General features: G+C 48.3%; 1 protein-coding gene across 4 annotated transcripts in view; it reads right to left on the reverse strand.

Annotated features, from left to right (window-relative positions):
• Window positions 1-3,031: 3,031 nt before the first annotated feature.
• The window catches only part of ATP2B4 (ATPase plasma membrane Ca2+ transporting 4), a 99,030-nt gene continuing 85,435 nt past the window's right edge, over window positions 3,032-16,626 (reverse strand). For 3 of the 4 annotated variants that reach the window (XM_047076655.1, XM_047076653.1, XM_047076654.1), the window contains 2 exons: window positions 15,919-16,095; window positions 3,032-7,720 (listed from right to left, as the gene is read on the reverse strand). In XM_047076655.1, the coding sequence (XP_046932611.1) occupies window positions 7,406-7,720; window positions 15,919-16,095 (492 nt within the window). In that variant the 3' untranslated portion in view covers window positions 3,032-7,405. Of the gene's footprint in view, window positions 7,721-12,546; window positions 12,655-15,918; window positions 16,096-16,626 lie in introns of all 4 variants that reach the window. The other variant, XM_047076656.1, reaches the window with a different exon arrangement.

Genomic DNA, 16,626 nt, shown 5'->3' on the forward strand with positions numbered 1-16,626 from the left:
AAATACCTTAAAAAAAAAAAAAAGGCTACTTGTGTTGAACACCTGTGGGCTCTGAATTATCTCTGAGGAATCCCTTTCGGATCTTCAAAGGGTAACCTGGAAATCATTGATGTAGCTCAACTGTCCCCTTGTCGAGGTGGAGAATCAAGCCCCTCAAGCAGCGGAGTGTGGGGCGCCAAAGGGCGAGCAGACAAGATTCAAACCCCTTCTCTCTCCTACCTGAAGAGCAGCAGTTTCAGTTCAAAGGTTCGGCAGGAAGACGTGGGGATTCTTGACGCAGACGAAGGGCTTTGGATGACCACAGGTGTATTTGTTCTCCCTGTCACAGGTGCTGAAGGCCACTGTGGGTCCCCAGCCCTGCCTTCCTCGGCCTCACTTCCTCTTTCAAGTCAGTTTTCATGTGTATTTGCTTTCAATCGGGCCCAGCCATGAGGCTCTCGAGTTCTAAGACACAGATCCGTCGTTCACGGTAGTGTTCCTGGGTCCAGCACGCAAGAAAAACTATCACCCAACGAATGTGCCGTGTCTGGAGGATGGTCCATGTAACGGAGGACGGCCTCTATTACAGGGGACATCAGAGAAACCAAATGTTGGCTGACCCTGAACTCAGGGACCAGGTCTGTCCAAGAGCAGAGATGGATACACCTGCGTCTGAGTATGAAGGCTCCGACTACTCAGACGGTTCAAGGGGCTCCCCTTGTTCAGACTGTGTGAGCAGAAGCCAAGCTTCTGATGGCGATTTGGCTTTTCCAATATGCGGACCACTTAAATTCTCATTGGAGGTGTCCAGCGGCCTTCTGGTTTTGACACCAGCCTCTGACGAGATGGCAGAGGCAGGCCGTTCCGAAGAGGCCACTCCCTTCTATGTGTGTGTCTTCTGAGGACAAGGATTAATCCCACGTCAGCATACGGGCAGGCCCAGGACGCAGAAGCCACTCCCTTTCACGGCTAAAAGTATTACAGTCCAAGGGCCTAGCAGGTTGTTATGCTCATGGCTTAGGTGCATGGCTAAGCTCATGGCTTAGGTTCATGTTGGCGACAAATGAACAGAAATGGCACCGCAAACATAGGAATATGTTGACGTGTTTTGTTTACATCCGGGTTTCCAGATTTATCTGCCGGTAAAGGACGTGCCATTTCCACCTTCCTTCATGCTTGCAGTAACATGAAGGCCATGCCCTAATGGAGCCAGGTCAGGGGCTGGTAACGAGTTCGCTGGTCCCCAATGACTGATCTTTGGATTTGCCACAGATCAAGTCAGGGGGTTGCCCAGCTATGTGTGTGTACCCGGGAGGGGACCAGTGAGTCTTGGTGGAGAGCTTCCAACAAAGCCAGGGACCACAGGGAGAGCATATGGTGGCTGAGAAAGGCTCGCAAACCATTATTAAAGACCATATACCACATATAAGGCCGTAAACCATATATAAAGGCAGAGAAATTGTGTTTTTCTAGAACTGGGGGCGGGGGAAAAAATGGAAGAAAAGAGCATACTCTTTTTCTTTTGTATAGTAACTCAGGCCCAAGGAGCTGAGCTGGTTTTATTCTCTATTAAAACAATACCTCAGGGTTGTTCGTCTCTGCCAGAGAGCTGCTTTGAAGCTCATGCCTCTCCAGGCCTTACCACACGCTGGGGTTAGGAGGTGAAAATGAGAAAGACCCAGTTTGGCACAGCAGAGGCACAGATCTCAGGTCCAGCCGAGACAAGGTGAGAGTGAGGGGAGACACAGGGCCGAGCCTTAGAAAGGACTCAAGGTGTGTGTGTACATGTCTGTGTGTTTTGCATCCCTTTCTAGCAAAGGTAATGAACGGGGAGGGAATCTGTAATGGGAAAAAAAGAAACTGGGTTGTTTTGCGAATGATTTCTGTTATCAGACAAGGCCTAGCCCCCTGTTAGTTATTACTCGTTTTTTTTTTTCCTCCCCTAGCCCGTTTTATCAACGTTTATTTATTTTTGGGACAGAGAGAGACAGAGCATGAACGGGGGAGGGGCAGAGAGAGAGGGAGACACAGAATCGGAAACAGGCTCCAGGCTCTGAGCCATCAGCCCAGAGCCTGACGCGGGGCTCGAACTCACGGACCGCGAGATCGTGACCTGGCTGAAGTCGGACGCTTAACCGCTTAACCGACTGCGCCACCCAGGCGCCCCTCCCCTAGCCCGTTTTAAAGACCCGAAACAGGCAGGGCGCCTGTGCCTATGGAGGGCAACCGGGGACAGGCAGAGAAGTAGGGACAAGACTTCTCATTACGGAAGTCGGCTTCATTCAGGGCTGGCTCCTCCTTTCAGAAGCAGCCTGTTCAAACAGCCAGGAGAGTTTAGGCTGTCCTTCCCTATCATACTTTCCCTAAAGGACCCTGGGGAGCCGACAAAGTCCTTTCCTCTCTTTGATGTTTCCAGAGAGAGCTGTGGAACTTGATTGGGCGCCTGGATGAAAGGCGCAGGGAGTTAGGAGTTCTGAAATACTGAAGCTCAGAGCCCAAGTGAGCTGCCAGGGAGCTGTTTTGGCCCAAACGTGGGGCCTAATCAGTCATGCTAGAGACTCACCGAACGGAACGGGACAATTAGCAGAACAGAACAGAAACCTTGGGAAGGGAGGGACTGGAGAACCCCAGAGGCAAGGTAGGTAAAAAAGTGCTAATATCAGGGGAATGAATTTTTCCAAAGGGCATTTCATTTAAAAAAAAAAAAAAAAAAAAAAGGATAAAGGCAAAGAAAAAAAGAAAGGACTGCCACATCGGACTCTTAATCCTTCCAAATCTCCTTTCTCAAAAGCTCTAGCTTTGCAGCGCCACCAACCGTGGATTCTGCCTGAAGCAAGGGGAGCAAAGCTCGTACCTTCGGCGCAGGGGCCTGGCAAGCGGGGCCACGAGTCACCAGAGGGACGTGCTAGCAGAGAAGCATGTCAGGGTCCAGTGACAAGCTGAGCTCCGGGCTTGCACGGATGGGGTTCCTGATGTGACGGTGGCAGGTTCCCCTTCCCACGGACCCCCCGTGACACGACCCCCCAGCGGAGACACATTGAGGACAGCGCAGTTACAGGTGGGCATGGGTTTTTATTTTCAGTGCACGGCAGTACTGATTCTCATCAGCAACAAGCTTTATTGGTTCCAAAAAAAATATATATATCCCTTTTTCTCCCCCGTCTTTTAAAACTCCTCTTCTTCCCGTCTCAGTGGACAGCATATTTGAATTTCAGATTTGCCGGTTTATGGCATTTTTTTTTCCTTTAAGAACCATATAAATACATGCAAAACGTTGTACAGAGAGCTTCAATAATATCGGAACGCAAATACAGATCGGGTGCACTGTTCGGCTGAACTGCGAATTATGGTAACACACACTGGGGCGCACACTGCTGCTTGGCTGTCGCCATGTTTGTTGATGGCATGCAGACCACACTAGTCAATCTTTTGTTTTGTTTGGTTTTCTTTTTTATACAAAAATACCAGTGCTTGTTATACTAATTACTGAAAAAAAGAAGAACAGAAAAAAAGAGACGAAGAAACTCAAAGTTCCTATCTGCGTGCTGATCGGAAAAGAACAACGTAGATAGATTTGTTGGCACATATATATGGCATATTCACATATGGCATATATACATATGGGGAGCAAATCTGAACCAAAGGCCAGTTCGGTCACGGGGAGCTCACTTCCCTCCGTCTCTCCTCGTCAAGAGGAAAGGGGACAGCAGGCCTAACAGCAGGGCTGGGAAGGCAGAGCACTGGCACTGAGCTAAATGGAAGGGCGTCTGGTCTATTCTGAGGAAAAGGCTGGAATGGCTTCAGAATAGCAGGCATTTACAAGTGCCTCATCCCCACCGCTGCAGCGGGTGGTCCCTAGATACGGAAAGTGAGGAAGTGTGCACTTTGTGATGGTATCCCAGGCTGCTTCAATCGTTAGGCAAAAGAAAGCAGGAAAGAAAGAAGGTGAGGCATTTAGAGGTTGCAGGACACATGCGAGCTTGCCACACCCCCCCCGGGTTTTCGGCAGCGAGGTCAACGCTCAGATATAACGGTGCAAACTCTCCCCTCTGACGTTCAAGTGGAAGAAGAAACCTAGACCCTAAAGAACCCACAAGCGTCAGAAGGATTGCTCGGTGGTCTAACACCTTTAGGGATGGGGGAGTCACTTCTGAGGGCACCTACGGGAAGGACCTAGCCCCAAGATTACCACCCGGGGTTAGAACCAGCCTTTGTTTTTTCCACTTAGAAATCTATCCCCCGTCTAATATATTGCACACAACATTTCTAGGGGAGGGGAAGTCCCAAATCAGATCCTTGCACAAAGACTCATTAAGGAAAAACTCCTGGGACAACAGGAGGTGAAAGAACCATAAAAAATGCAACCCCCAAATCAGAGCATCCTTGCAGCCCGAGAGATATTCGTGTTGTGGGTACCACTCTGCCAGCTACCCATCAAGAAACAAAATCCAACCAAGGCCCCTGATCTTAATTCACCAGTCGCTAAAAAGCCTGGCACCCATCTCCATGGGGGACATACCCTCGTTTTCTGCTGGCTATCCCTTCATGCTGGATGCTTTCCTTCCCATGCACAGTCTACTGCCCATTTTTCTAGGTTCATCTAGGATAGTAATTTCCCCTTCTCCCCATCAGACCCTTTTCAGATCTAAAGCACCATATTGGGGGAAAGCTTTAGTAACTTGTGCCATATTGACTCACTGCCAGTTGGATCACTAAAACTGAATAGAAAAAAACTTATATAAAAAACATATGCACATAAACACTTAAACTTACTCAATTCCATATCAACAAAATTTATATTAAAAAAGTCTAGAACCCAACAAATTTTTTTTTCCCTAAGTATAAAGATGGCTGTTTGGAGAAAGGAAGTACGGTGCATTGGTTTTCAAACCAATTACAAATATACTAAGTCACCTGTCATGTCAAACAGCTGGTTATATGCTCCTTCCACAGGGTAACATGACAGCACTTAATTTCGAATCCTTTAAACAAAATACATATGGCTGACTCAAAAATATCAGTTTCTGATCTAAAGAAAACTATATTTTTTGCATAATATTTCTCTATTTTTTTTCTCTCCTACCACGGAAACTAGAATACACACAAAAACCATTGAGCTTAAACAAGTAGACACAAGCTCTCAAGAGTAACCTGTCAGGCACCATGAGAGTCTTTTGGGAGCAGGAATGGTAAAATAGCCTCCAAAGTTTGTTATTGGCTTGTTTTTCAAACTGATCTGAGGTAATAAAAGACTTGACAGAACTAAATCTTCCAATGTACTTAATAAATATGTATGTGCACACCTAACACCTTGGGTGAGCTGTTTTGTCCCCACAGGAGTATTTAAGACAGAGAAAAGATTGCTGAAGCACGTGACCCTTATAAAACCCAAATCAAATTTGGTGGGTTGCGTAGGAATGGGGATGGGTAGGGGGTATTGTGTCCTTGCTCTTTCTACCTCGGACAGCTCAGATGGAAGGGGTAAGGGAGGAGGGGTCTAGAAGAGAAGGCCAGAGAGCATAGGTTCAGGCCACCTTACCATCACAAGTGGACATTTGGCAGTTCATAAGAGCCTCGAGCCCTACTCCCTACTCCCATCACTCTTGAAAGAGGGGGACAGGCCTCATTTATTTAATGGGAACCGGTAGACAGGAGCTAATAATCCCTGCACAGAGGAGCTGATGTCTACATCAGCAGGGATAAAAATGAAGCTCCTGCAAACGTGGCTCCACCTTGTCCCATTAAGGAACACTTAAAAAAAAAAAATCTCCTGGCAGAGTCCCCAACTCCTGAGAGGCAGGGAAGAAGGGGATGCTTTGGGCAGTGTTGGGAGAGAAGGCACAGGGCTTTACAGTCGAGCACATTCTGGGGAGGGCCTTGAGTGGGTCATGTGGGAGAAAGGGAGAGAGGGAGGAGAGAATTTCAGGGTGGGTCTTTTGCTCCTCCAAGTCAGCAAAATGTCACTGGAGTCCACTTGGGATGTGTATTTTCAAAAGCAGAATATTTGAGGAAGGTTGGGACCTGTTCAGAGACCAGACGAGTTAGGGGCCACGAAAGAGCAGAACAAGAAAGATGAAGGGTATGTCAAAGCTGGTACTTGGGCACCTAACCTCAGAGTGTCTGGTTTTCTCGGACGAAGGGTTTCTCTGATCCCGTTAGGATGGCCCTTTGGCCTCTCCCAAGGCTTCTCAGTACTCACTTCCGCAACAATCAGGTCCTGTCCTAGAAGAGCCTTGGCAGAAGGCCTTGAAAGCGGTAGTGGTCAACCCAAGGAGGATTGCACAAGAGTTGGCTTTGATGGTCTGTCTTGTCCTAGAACTGCCAGCTGTTGGTCCTCAATATCCAAGTCCACTTAGGAGGCAGGGCCGGTCTCAATTAATTCCTCTGCTACCACTTTGGGAATAGGAGAACAATCAGGCTTATGGTAAAAATTGCATACCAAACATATGAAAGCTTCATGGTCAAGGCTGAGCTCCCTGGCACTTAGAAATGATACACACCTGACAAGATGGCAGTTTAGAAGTGGAAGGTAACCTGACAACAACAGAAACACATTCTTAGCAGCTCTCAATTGCTTCAAAAGGATCTTATTAGCAGAGAAACCTTTCTTCCTCTGAGACTAAGCCAAGGGTTCCCCTGGGGCCAGAAGGGAGAATGGCCAAAGTTGACTCAATTCAGCCATGTCCTTTCCAATTTCTCAATCATCATGACCAAAAAAAAAAAAAAAAAAAAAAGAAAGAAAGAGAAAAGAAAGAAAAAAGAAAAAGAAAAAAGAAAAGAGAAAAGAAAAAGAAAAAGAAAAAAAAGGGGGAAAAAAAAAGAAAGAGTGAAAGTAAGGAAGACAATGGTCACAAAAGACCAAAAGAACCTTGGGGAGGTTTGACTAGAAGGGCAGAAAGAGCTAGAGGGCTTTAGGTGTAAGGTTTGAAAATGGGAAAGTCATTTTAAAAACAACCACTCTATAAGATGATTCTATACATTCCATTCCTATCTCAACACATCTCGTTTGGGGATATTTTATCTCTCTGAACCCTCAACCTCGCTTATAAATGGCACAGACTCATAGGGTAAAATCCAGAAGTCAGGAGTTGATGACATATGTATACATACCGGGAAGAGTCTGGGTTGGGGTAGATGCCAAGAGGATTGTCATCATTTCTTTACACATGACAACTGATACACCCAAGGGGTAGATTCTACCATTCATTACCTGCCTGGGGTTTGACTGGGTCCTGCTACAAACCCCAACTCAAGTTCAAGCTGAAATCCTTGTTGGTCTGTACTCTTGCCTCTTCATGGTCAGGTGGGGGTTCACACATACTTGGGAGCAGCTGACATGACAGTGAAAAGTCCCATCGTCACCTTAGAGATGGGACAGATGAGAAAGGAAATGGGGAAAGCGGGGACGGGAGCCAAAGAATGAAGTTCAAACTGATGTCTCCAGGCTGTGTAGAGGGCTGTCCGCATGGGAGGCAACGATGTGCACTTGGCTGCAGTCCACCGCATTGTTGTTCTTGTTGGCATATGGGGTGACCTCACCATCCAACAGGAGCACCCTAGTCCCAGCCTTAGGAGCCTGTTCGAGATCTTCCTCCTCATGCTCATCCAGGAGTGGTGTTCGTGGCACCTCCTCATCTATGGCGAATTCAGGGTGGGTCATGAAGTTGTGGATGGAGTTTTGGTTCTTGGGTTTCTGAATGCTTTCGTGGAGGGAACTATGGAACGCTTTGACCACTTTGATCTATACCAGGAGAAGGAAAAGGAGGACGAGAAAACACGAAGGTGAGAATTGGCCAGTAGAACAAAGAACTGGTGGTTGGAGGAGAGAAACAAAACCCAAACTACAAGACACTACTGCTCAACAATCAAAATCAAACACATAAGAAATCACGGAACACCAGGAACATCAACTTCCAAGCACGGGGTTGGGGTGGGGTGAGTAATGGCAAACAACTGAATATTTCAAAAGCTGCATTAAAAAAAAAAAGAAAGAAAGAAAGAAAGAAAGAAAAAAAAAAGGTAGAGAACCCAAAGCAAAGTTAGCGTTCCCAAACAATCCATTCTTCAAACGAAACAGAAAACAAAGATTCATTAGTTCTTCTGGATGGAAGGCAAGGGCATTGGAACTAGGTGCAAATTAATAGCCAAACTTAAAAGATGATTCAGACACGTGGCTTTCTGTGTTGAGGCCAAACATTTTGCGAATGTGGAACGGAAAAATCACACACCGACGTTTAGTTATCTGCTTAAACCCCTTAAAGAGCCAAACACATACAGGATATACTTTGGGTGATAAGTGACCATGGATACCGTGCAGCAAGGCAGACAAAACAATCTTCGTTTGTGTTGGCAGCATGCAAGAAATTGAGACTCTCCAGCTTAATAGTTGCTCTGTCAGGGAACATGCATACACTTATATCCTGCCACCTCAACCATGTCCCCTTCCCCCAAAGAAAGCAGAACTCCACCGTTCAGGCCCTCCCCTGGCAGATGGGGAGGAAATACAGGTATCAGAAGATGCCTTCCTTCTGACTACTGACAGAAGAGGTGGCCTGCATGATTCAAATGCGTGTCGTGTCTCTGATGCACAGCACCTGTGCCGGACCTTGTGGCTCTGTCCAGCTGTTTGTAAGTTGGAAGAGGAGCACGATCTTAGGCGGAGAAGGGAGAGGATGGCACCAGGAGAGAAGGCACCCAACCCGGGAGGCCGTGCTACAGACAATTTGTAGTTTTAACGGGCACTGTCCTAGAAGGGTCAAGGTCTTTTTTTCCACCGCACAAAAAGGGAAGGGATTCAGTCAACTTAGAGAAGAGAGAAAAATAAACAACTGATTCCCATGACCACCTTGCGCCTTGTCCACAGGCACTAGCTCTTTTGGCGGCCTGCTTTTCTGAACCGTAGGCCTCTCGCAAGTATGGTTTAGAACCTGGGTTAGTAGAATTGGGGTAGGGGCAGGAGGTTGGATCCCGAGAGGTTGGAGGGAGAGGCTGGGGGGGAAGAGACGGTGGTGGTAGGGCAGTTTTAGTTGTTGGGAGGTGGCTGATTCTAGTCTCGTCCAAAAATTGTTTCATCAGAAAAGAAATGGGGGCAATGCGGGAGAAACTGCTGTGTGGGGGAGGGGCAGGGCGAGGAATGATGAATGTGGGCGGAAGGCACCTCTTCCACCCCTCTGCTGTCGCAGCAGAGAATGTGTCCCTGGAGAAGAGGCAAGAATGTGCACGCAGCAGAGACACAAAGAGTCAGGCCGTGCTTTCGGTCATTGTACAGAACCTTTAAGACGAATGCGCCAGGAGGATCCACTAACGTTGTGTCTTTCTTTGCCAGCCGAGGCTTTCCTCCACCCCACAACAGCACGGCAGGACCCACCCGGGACTGAGGGTGCTCAGAGCTTAGAAGGCAAAGGACTCTCTGCCACTGGGTCGGATCAGCTCAACGCTTCCGCCAAGAAGAAGCAAGGAACCTGGGCACACGTTCACCACGCTGAACGGAAAGTAAGGACCTACTTTTCCACCCTGCTAGGACTTTTAGTGACCATCTGACGGGTGAATTTTACCTGTCATGTTGCTCTTTGCTCCAGATCTAGGTCAGATCGGACGGAACAGAGGCTCAAGAGGCGGGTTCAAAGCCATGTCACCCCCCTGTAGGAGTGATGGCATGGCCCACGCTTTCCACCTGCTCTTGAGATTTCAAAGTGTTTAACAAGTGCTGCTGAAGAACAGGTACCTTTATACCACCAGTTGCTTCTCTTCAATATCAGTGATTTTCAAACTTCCTGCTTCTATTTTTTTTTTTTAAGCCACTGAACACTTAATGAAAACAACTCTGTGTGAAGTCCAATACAGAAAACAGATTTTTAAAAACGGGGGTTGGAGTCAGGGTCTGGAGCCCTGTTTTCTGGCTTTTCCTCTCACCTGTTGGGGTGATCAATAACATTGTTACAGGTAAACAGTAAGGGAAATAAAAGTGAATTGGAATGGGTAGATGGAAAAATCGGGATGATTTCTTCTTTGGGGGAGCAAGGAACAGTCATCCGGCTAGACTGCAGGGCTTCTAGAATCTAAAGGGAAACCAGCATCCTGCATAAAGAGCTAGGGGTCAGGGAGCTAGGTGGCACCATCTAGTGGCCTGGCGGCAGAGAGAAGGGAGAAGGGTGCCAGAATGCTCCTCGGCTCCAGCACTGGCCTCAGAGAGTATGTAACACAATCACATAGATACATCATCACCAATCCACCCCAAGCAGAGGTGGGATCCTCCTTTCTTGATGTCTGGTGCGTGAGCCGTGTACGGGGAACAAGACATAGTTGGTGAAGAGGGTCCTGTGAAAGCCATTGACACTCTCCCCTCGGCCAATCAGCCCTTCCTTCCCCAGTTTTCATCTCTCGAAACCGCTGGGAAATGACACCTCTGTGGCCCCTGTCCTATGGGTGGAGTCACGGATTGAAGCGTAACTCTTTCTCATGTCTTAGGAGTCCCAACCAGGCTGGACTTTCCATTAGGTATAAGGGCTAAGGGCCACTCTCTGGAGCTCTATGAAGGGGCAGATGAAGACTCCATTTCTTCAGCTATATTCTACAGTTTTCTGTTCCCTTTTCAGAAACCAGGGGAAGAGAAGGGAGTAGGGCTTTCCTATAGAGGGAAATCTTAAAGATTTATCTACAGAAAGTTAGATAAATAACTGAATTCACTTTGAGATCTGGAATGGGGAAGGGGGTCTTCAAATGCGTGACTATTTCTTCTAGGACGGCCAAGTAAGAAGGCACAGCTGGAGAAAGAGCAGGTGTGGCTGTGTCTCCTGACTGATTTTCTGTCTTTGAGGGTGTGGACCACACCTTCTACCGGCAACTCCCTAAGAGCCCAACGGGCTCTGTCTTCTGCTTAGTCTCTTTCTACCTTCACATCACAGCGACATCTGCCACTAACCCTTCCTAAAAGAAGGGCATAATTAAAAAAGAACAGATGCTAGTTAGAAGGACAGGGAAAAACTAGATGAAAAAAGGAAATAAGAGAGGAATGTGGAAGGACCAGAGAGAGAAGGGTAGGACTTATTTTGTTCTTTGACTGCTTTGGGACCTAGGAAATATGTATCTATAGAAATACGTATCTGTAGAAAACCCCACCTCCTATATGTCACCCCAGAACCCTTAGAGTTGGTTGAAAAGACAACAAATAATCTAAGTCTGGTCAACCTGCACAGGTCACAACCACGTGAACCATAGACAATGCAACTGTTCTTTCTTTACCTCCCTGTCCCAGGGTTTGGGGTGGGGGGGGAGGTTGGAAGTGGGGGAGAAAGAGATAAATAAAACACTCAACTATCTGAAGCTCACAATAAACTTCATACACAGAGACTCCTTCCCCACCAAGTACCTTGCACTATCAGCAAAGAGCCTTCTCTCACCTCTCTGTGTCCCATTGGGGGAAGGTAAAGTGACCAGGAACAGGAAGGCAAAAGCATTAGCAAGAATCCAGTAATCTACCGAAGGGAACACCAGATCTTAGGTTAAACACTGGCAGCATTCCAATTGACAGTCTGGCTGCGAAAGGGGTTCCTAAAACCTTATACGCACAATAAAATGCGGAGGGCTGGCTACGGCCGACACAGTCAAACTAGAGGAAAGGAAAAGCAAACAAAAACAAAACAAAGCAAAAGCTGCTCTTCAGAGATTCCTTAAAAAAAAAAAAAAAAAGTTGGAGTGAAGAAAAACATGTTATGTTGACCTTTGCCTATACATTTCTCCTGCCCACATGTGAATTCAATTGGTTTAAAGTCCCTGAAAAGTTTGGTTTAAAGTCCCTGAAAAGTGAAACCTTAGGGACACTTAGCCCTGTGCATGTGAACTGAACACCTTCTTTTCTTCACACTCAGCTACTCTATGCCAGTATGACCAGCTCACGACAGAGAGGTAGCCTAAGGGACCGACTTCAACACTGGCTCAATTATGACAGATCTACTGGTAAGAAAACCCCATGGGAATGTAGCTCTCTTCATACTCATTTTCAGGAGATCTGAAACTTGCCCCCAAATGAGGCGAGTGCAGGGTTTTCATTGGCCTAAGCTCACATCTAACCTTAGGAGATAAGGTTTAGATTCCAAGGAGCAGGAGGAGAGGTGAGGAACAACATATCCAAACAAGGCAGAACAAACAAACAAAAAACTAAAGTAAAGCAAAACAAACCAACACAAAACTCCAGGAAGAAACGAGCAATGCAGAGGAACAATCAGAAAACAGGATTATTGCCTTTAAAATGGCTATGGTTTAATAGTTTTTCAACACTAAAAAAAAGTAAATAAATAAAGGGGCACACAGCCTGGTTTGGGAGTGGGATTTCTGTCCCATTTTTCTTCCCTTAAGTCAAAGATCAAAGGGAAAAACCAAAAGGAAAAGATAACCACGGTTGGTTAAAGTGGATGCCACAGTTGGTTAAAGTGGATGCCACGTGCTCTCTTGTGGTCATTTTAGCAAATCATGCATCATAATAGACTGTCACTCACTGCCCAGAGTAGGAGGTGGAACAGCAGCAGGAACAGAAGTGGTGGGGGGAGATCTGACTGGCGCAACTGTTACATAGGATGAGCTAGGAACATGTTTTACATCAAGGTGTTGACCCATGGTCTGTCGCTTTAGGACTCCCTTAAAAGAGGCTCCCGTCTGGAATGTGTTAATTACGTCGATCTGCAAAGAATCAGAGAGTGAGACAGCTTTGCTCCACAGTCAGAGAGGGGTGAAGAAAGAGGCAGGGGGCGGGGGTCCTGGAGGGTCAGGGAAGGGGGGTGGAAAGTGCTGGGAAAGGGGGACAGGAGCCGGGGAAAAGAGCGACATTCCCTCAGACACAAAGCAAGAGTGAGGAGAAGGGGGAAAACCGTTATTTGCATATTACACTTCATTTAAGGAACAATTTGCCGTGGAGTCCAAACACCCAGCCAGAATCCAGTCTTCTCTTCCCTTTCAGCCTATGAAGGACATTTTAGGTGTGTGGGTGTCCAAATGTATCTAAAATGTAAAGGTACTTCTCCACCCCATGACTCCTGGCGGATAGTGACAGCTTATTCACTGTGCTGACCTGTCCTCTGAAAAAATAAGGCATGGAATTTAAGACACGAGGCAAAGTATAGATTACTGAATTTTGAGGCTCTGGAACCTCTGAATCAATGAGATCGACGACCTGTTTTTGCAGGTTCTGCAGGAATCTAACTCCTGTGTTTAAAGCAAAAACATAGGCATGGAGTAGCCCACACACAGGTGGCCGGGGTGGAAAGCCTCCCAGGCCACGACGGCTGGGCTCACCTGCTTCTGGGTTTCTTCTCTGGGACACCCTCTCCCGGGGCTGAAACGGACAGAGCCCCTGAGAAGGGAGCTGAGGAATCCAGCAGCCAGGCTCTCGAGTGAGAATGTTACTAGCTGCGGTCACACACTGGAGATAAATGTCTGACAGATGTCTGACAATGACTCAGTAGCCAGATCCAGGGAGGGGGAGGAAGCTGGCCGGTGGTGGTTAGTGGCTACAAGTCTAACCCACACAAGTGGCCTCTGGTGTTCTGTGTGCTACTTCTCAGAGACAGAGGTGAATTCATGCCATTTGGTTTCCAGCAACGGTCTTGGTCTGGGGCCTGGGGCAGACCTCCCGTCCTTACCCCTGACCCCGAGGTGACAAGGAACAAATCAAAAAGAATTCCTTTCTCCTTCAGGATCTGGTTGAATCATCTCAAAAATGCCCACAGGCTTAACACCGAGGGCTGGTTCCATTTATGTGACTTCATTTCCCCAGGTGGGAAGGTGGGAGGGCAGGCACCTTATGAGTCCGACCGTTCTTCTTATTTTTAAAGCTTCCCGAGAAGCCGTGAAATGTTTAGGGTGCGTTTCTGGATTCAGACCAAAGTTTGAGCTAAACTATCATCCCTTCATCACGTTATATAGTTTTTAGTTCCAGGGGACTGAGGAGCCCAATCCCGTGGTAGGAAAGGGTTTGCACGTGGGGAGGACAGAGCTACGGTGCACACTCCTTCCTTAGTGCCTGTTAGTGTTACAAAGTCCCAACCTCCACAGTGAAAGTGGATCCCAGGGTTATCTTCCCAAGAGTCTAGCCCTTAAGTTTCCCAAGCTTCGGCTCTCTAGTGCTTTTGGGTCTCCCTAAACTAAAGGGACCAGGATGGGACAACAGCTGGGCAACACCTGTCATCCCCCACGTGTGCCAATGAGAATGACAATGAGGACCAACAATCAGATGGCAGGGGTTTCGCTAGAGCCCTGCTGAGGCCGACCGGCTGATGCCAGGAGACAGCGTCAGGTGTCTGTGACTCAGGTGAGCACAGCCAGGCCCATTTGCTTATGGGGTCAGGTGCACACCGCCAATGGCAGGGATTTGGTCATGGTGGCATCTTCGAGGGTTGCCTTTGCTGCCTAGGCTTTCATGCCATTCTGGCCCAGCTGCCTCAGGCCCCCACAGGGACAGGCAGTTTCCTAAAAGCTATGCAGGCTGGGAACCGAGAGGTATAGAGTTGAGGGAATGGAAATCGGTAGTGGAGGGGAAGGAAGATCCATGATTCTCAGCCCCCCAGGACAGAAGTCTGGCAAGGGGCCAGGAGACGCTGGAACGAGGGAATCCTGGCTAAGAAAAAAAAAATCACATAGGAGGAGGCAGTGACCCTGAAGGAGAGAAAAGCAGACAGGTTATTTTGAAAGGAGCAGACCTGAAGGAAAGCACCGGACCTTAGAGACAGGAGCCAGTGGCCTGGAAGGGCGGGGGCGGGGGGGGGGGCTCGGTTTTGGCAGGTCCCGTGGGAATTTCCCTCTCTGGGAGGAGGAGCCCCCATGTTTCCCTAGCCCTTCCTTCCCTTCCTTCCCATCTCCATCATTGTCTCGTCTGTGGGAGACAGGTTCCCAGCATATTCAGTTGTGAAGGTTCATTTGATCTCTCTTCCCTATGCACTAAGGAGGTGGGCTTGACTAGGGAACTTTCTAAACCATCTGCAAGGCTAATTTTAGAGAGTGAACTTGTTTCTGGGCTCTCCAGCCAACCAGCAGAGAGGAACAGGCCTGCTCTCTGGGGGTGGGAAATCTCAGGACTAGGACAATAGAGGCATATGGAGCAAGGACAGGGCGAGAGATAGGATGACGGGCCTAGACCAGCTCGCCCACCCAGGAGAAGGTGGGTTACAGTTGCTTCGTGGAAAGGGAGGGAACAAAAAGTTGCTGTAGGGCTTCATAGGCGGGGGGCTCAAGCAGCATCGAGGCCATTTTACAAATTTCGAGAAGGGAAAAGGTTTGGGGAAATTATAGCTTCTTCCTTCTTGGGAAGCAAGTCTGAATCCTGCAAAAGATGCTTCGGCAGTGAAAGACTGTTGTCATTTATACACACTTAGCCACCAGATTCCCCACCATGGCCTTAAAGTTTGAGTGGGGAAGAGGATGAGTTTGAGTGGGGAAGAGGATGAGTTTCTTTGTTCTCTTTGTTTCTTTGTTCTCCAGGATCCCTCTGGAGAACAGCTACATTATCCTAACAGCAGCTCGAGGATGTGTGTGCAGCGTATGCTGGAGGTGCTGGCTGAGAGCTATTGTCTAACTCCTTCCTCCTCAAGGGTGGGGAAGGACTCTGAACGTCTCCCACCTTGAAGTGAGGTCTGGTGCTTGCAAGAGACCTTACACGGGAAGCTTGCCGGCCCAATGGGAGGGTGGCAAAGTGGGGTTTAGAGCCAACCTGAAGCTAAAGGACTATGCTACCAGTTGGTGTCCCGTGCTCTAGGCCCTCTGACTATGGAGCCCCCGCAGCAGCTGCTGCCCGATCTGTCCTGAAGCAAGGGAGCCCGGGCTGTCCAGCAGCAGTGAGCCTTAGGGAGGGAAGAGATGTCGGCCACCAAGAACAGCTGCTGCCCTCCCAACACCTCCCAACCTGGAGACATTTCTTCTCCCGGAGGGAGGACAGGCCACTAGGAAGAGTACCTGAGTCTGGATGCGGTTCAGGCCCCGGAACCAGAGGATCTGGCCTCGGCGCAGCTCCATCTCCGCGTGGTCAATCTCATCCAGCCCCTCCGCGTCCTTGGTGATCTCCTCTTTCGTGGTGCCATGCCCGGCCTCCTTCAGGAACTTCAGGGATTGCGTAGGTATCGAGGAGATTATCTGAGAACAGGTGCAGCAAAAGGGGAGACACCAGAATCAGGGCGGGAGAGCTGTCACTCAGCTTGCACGGTCAGGCCCCCGGGTAGGTCAGTCTTCACCCTATCACCCATGGTGGGGAGGTAGGCGGTGCCTACCAACTGGTGGACCATCACGAAGGCCTTCTGTATTTGTGGACATACAAAGGAGAACTTCCATTCTAGTATCTGACCAGCCAGCTGCCTGGTTAGTTGTAGACTTCATTCTCCTTCTGTCTCAGTTCTTCCTTTCCATTTTGCCATGGATCTTTTAAGGGAAGTAGAACTGTAATGCGTGATACAGAGTAGGAAGGGACAGAGACCAGACCAGGGGGAAGACAAGTCTGGGGACAGGACGGTCACACTGCATGTGTATGGGCGAAGAGAAGAGTGCAGGAAGGGAATGACCCTCTTCTAGTTACCACGGGCAAAGTAATTCCTGTGTATGACACGGGGGTGAAAGGCTACTAGAGGTTTTCTTGGGCTTGGGATGAGGGAGTGGGTGGGACAGGCCAAG

The sequence above is a fragment of the Lynx rufus genome, unplaced genomic scaffold (assembly GCF_022079265.1).
Source record: "Lynx rufus isolate CCGP_SWC_20201006 ecotype Redwood Valley unplaced genomic scaffold, mLynRuf1.p SCAF_15, whole genome shotgun sequence".
Classification (NCBI taxonomy): Eukaryota; Metazoa; Chordata; class Mammalia; order Carnivora; family Felidae; genus Lynx; species Lynx rufus.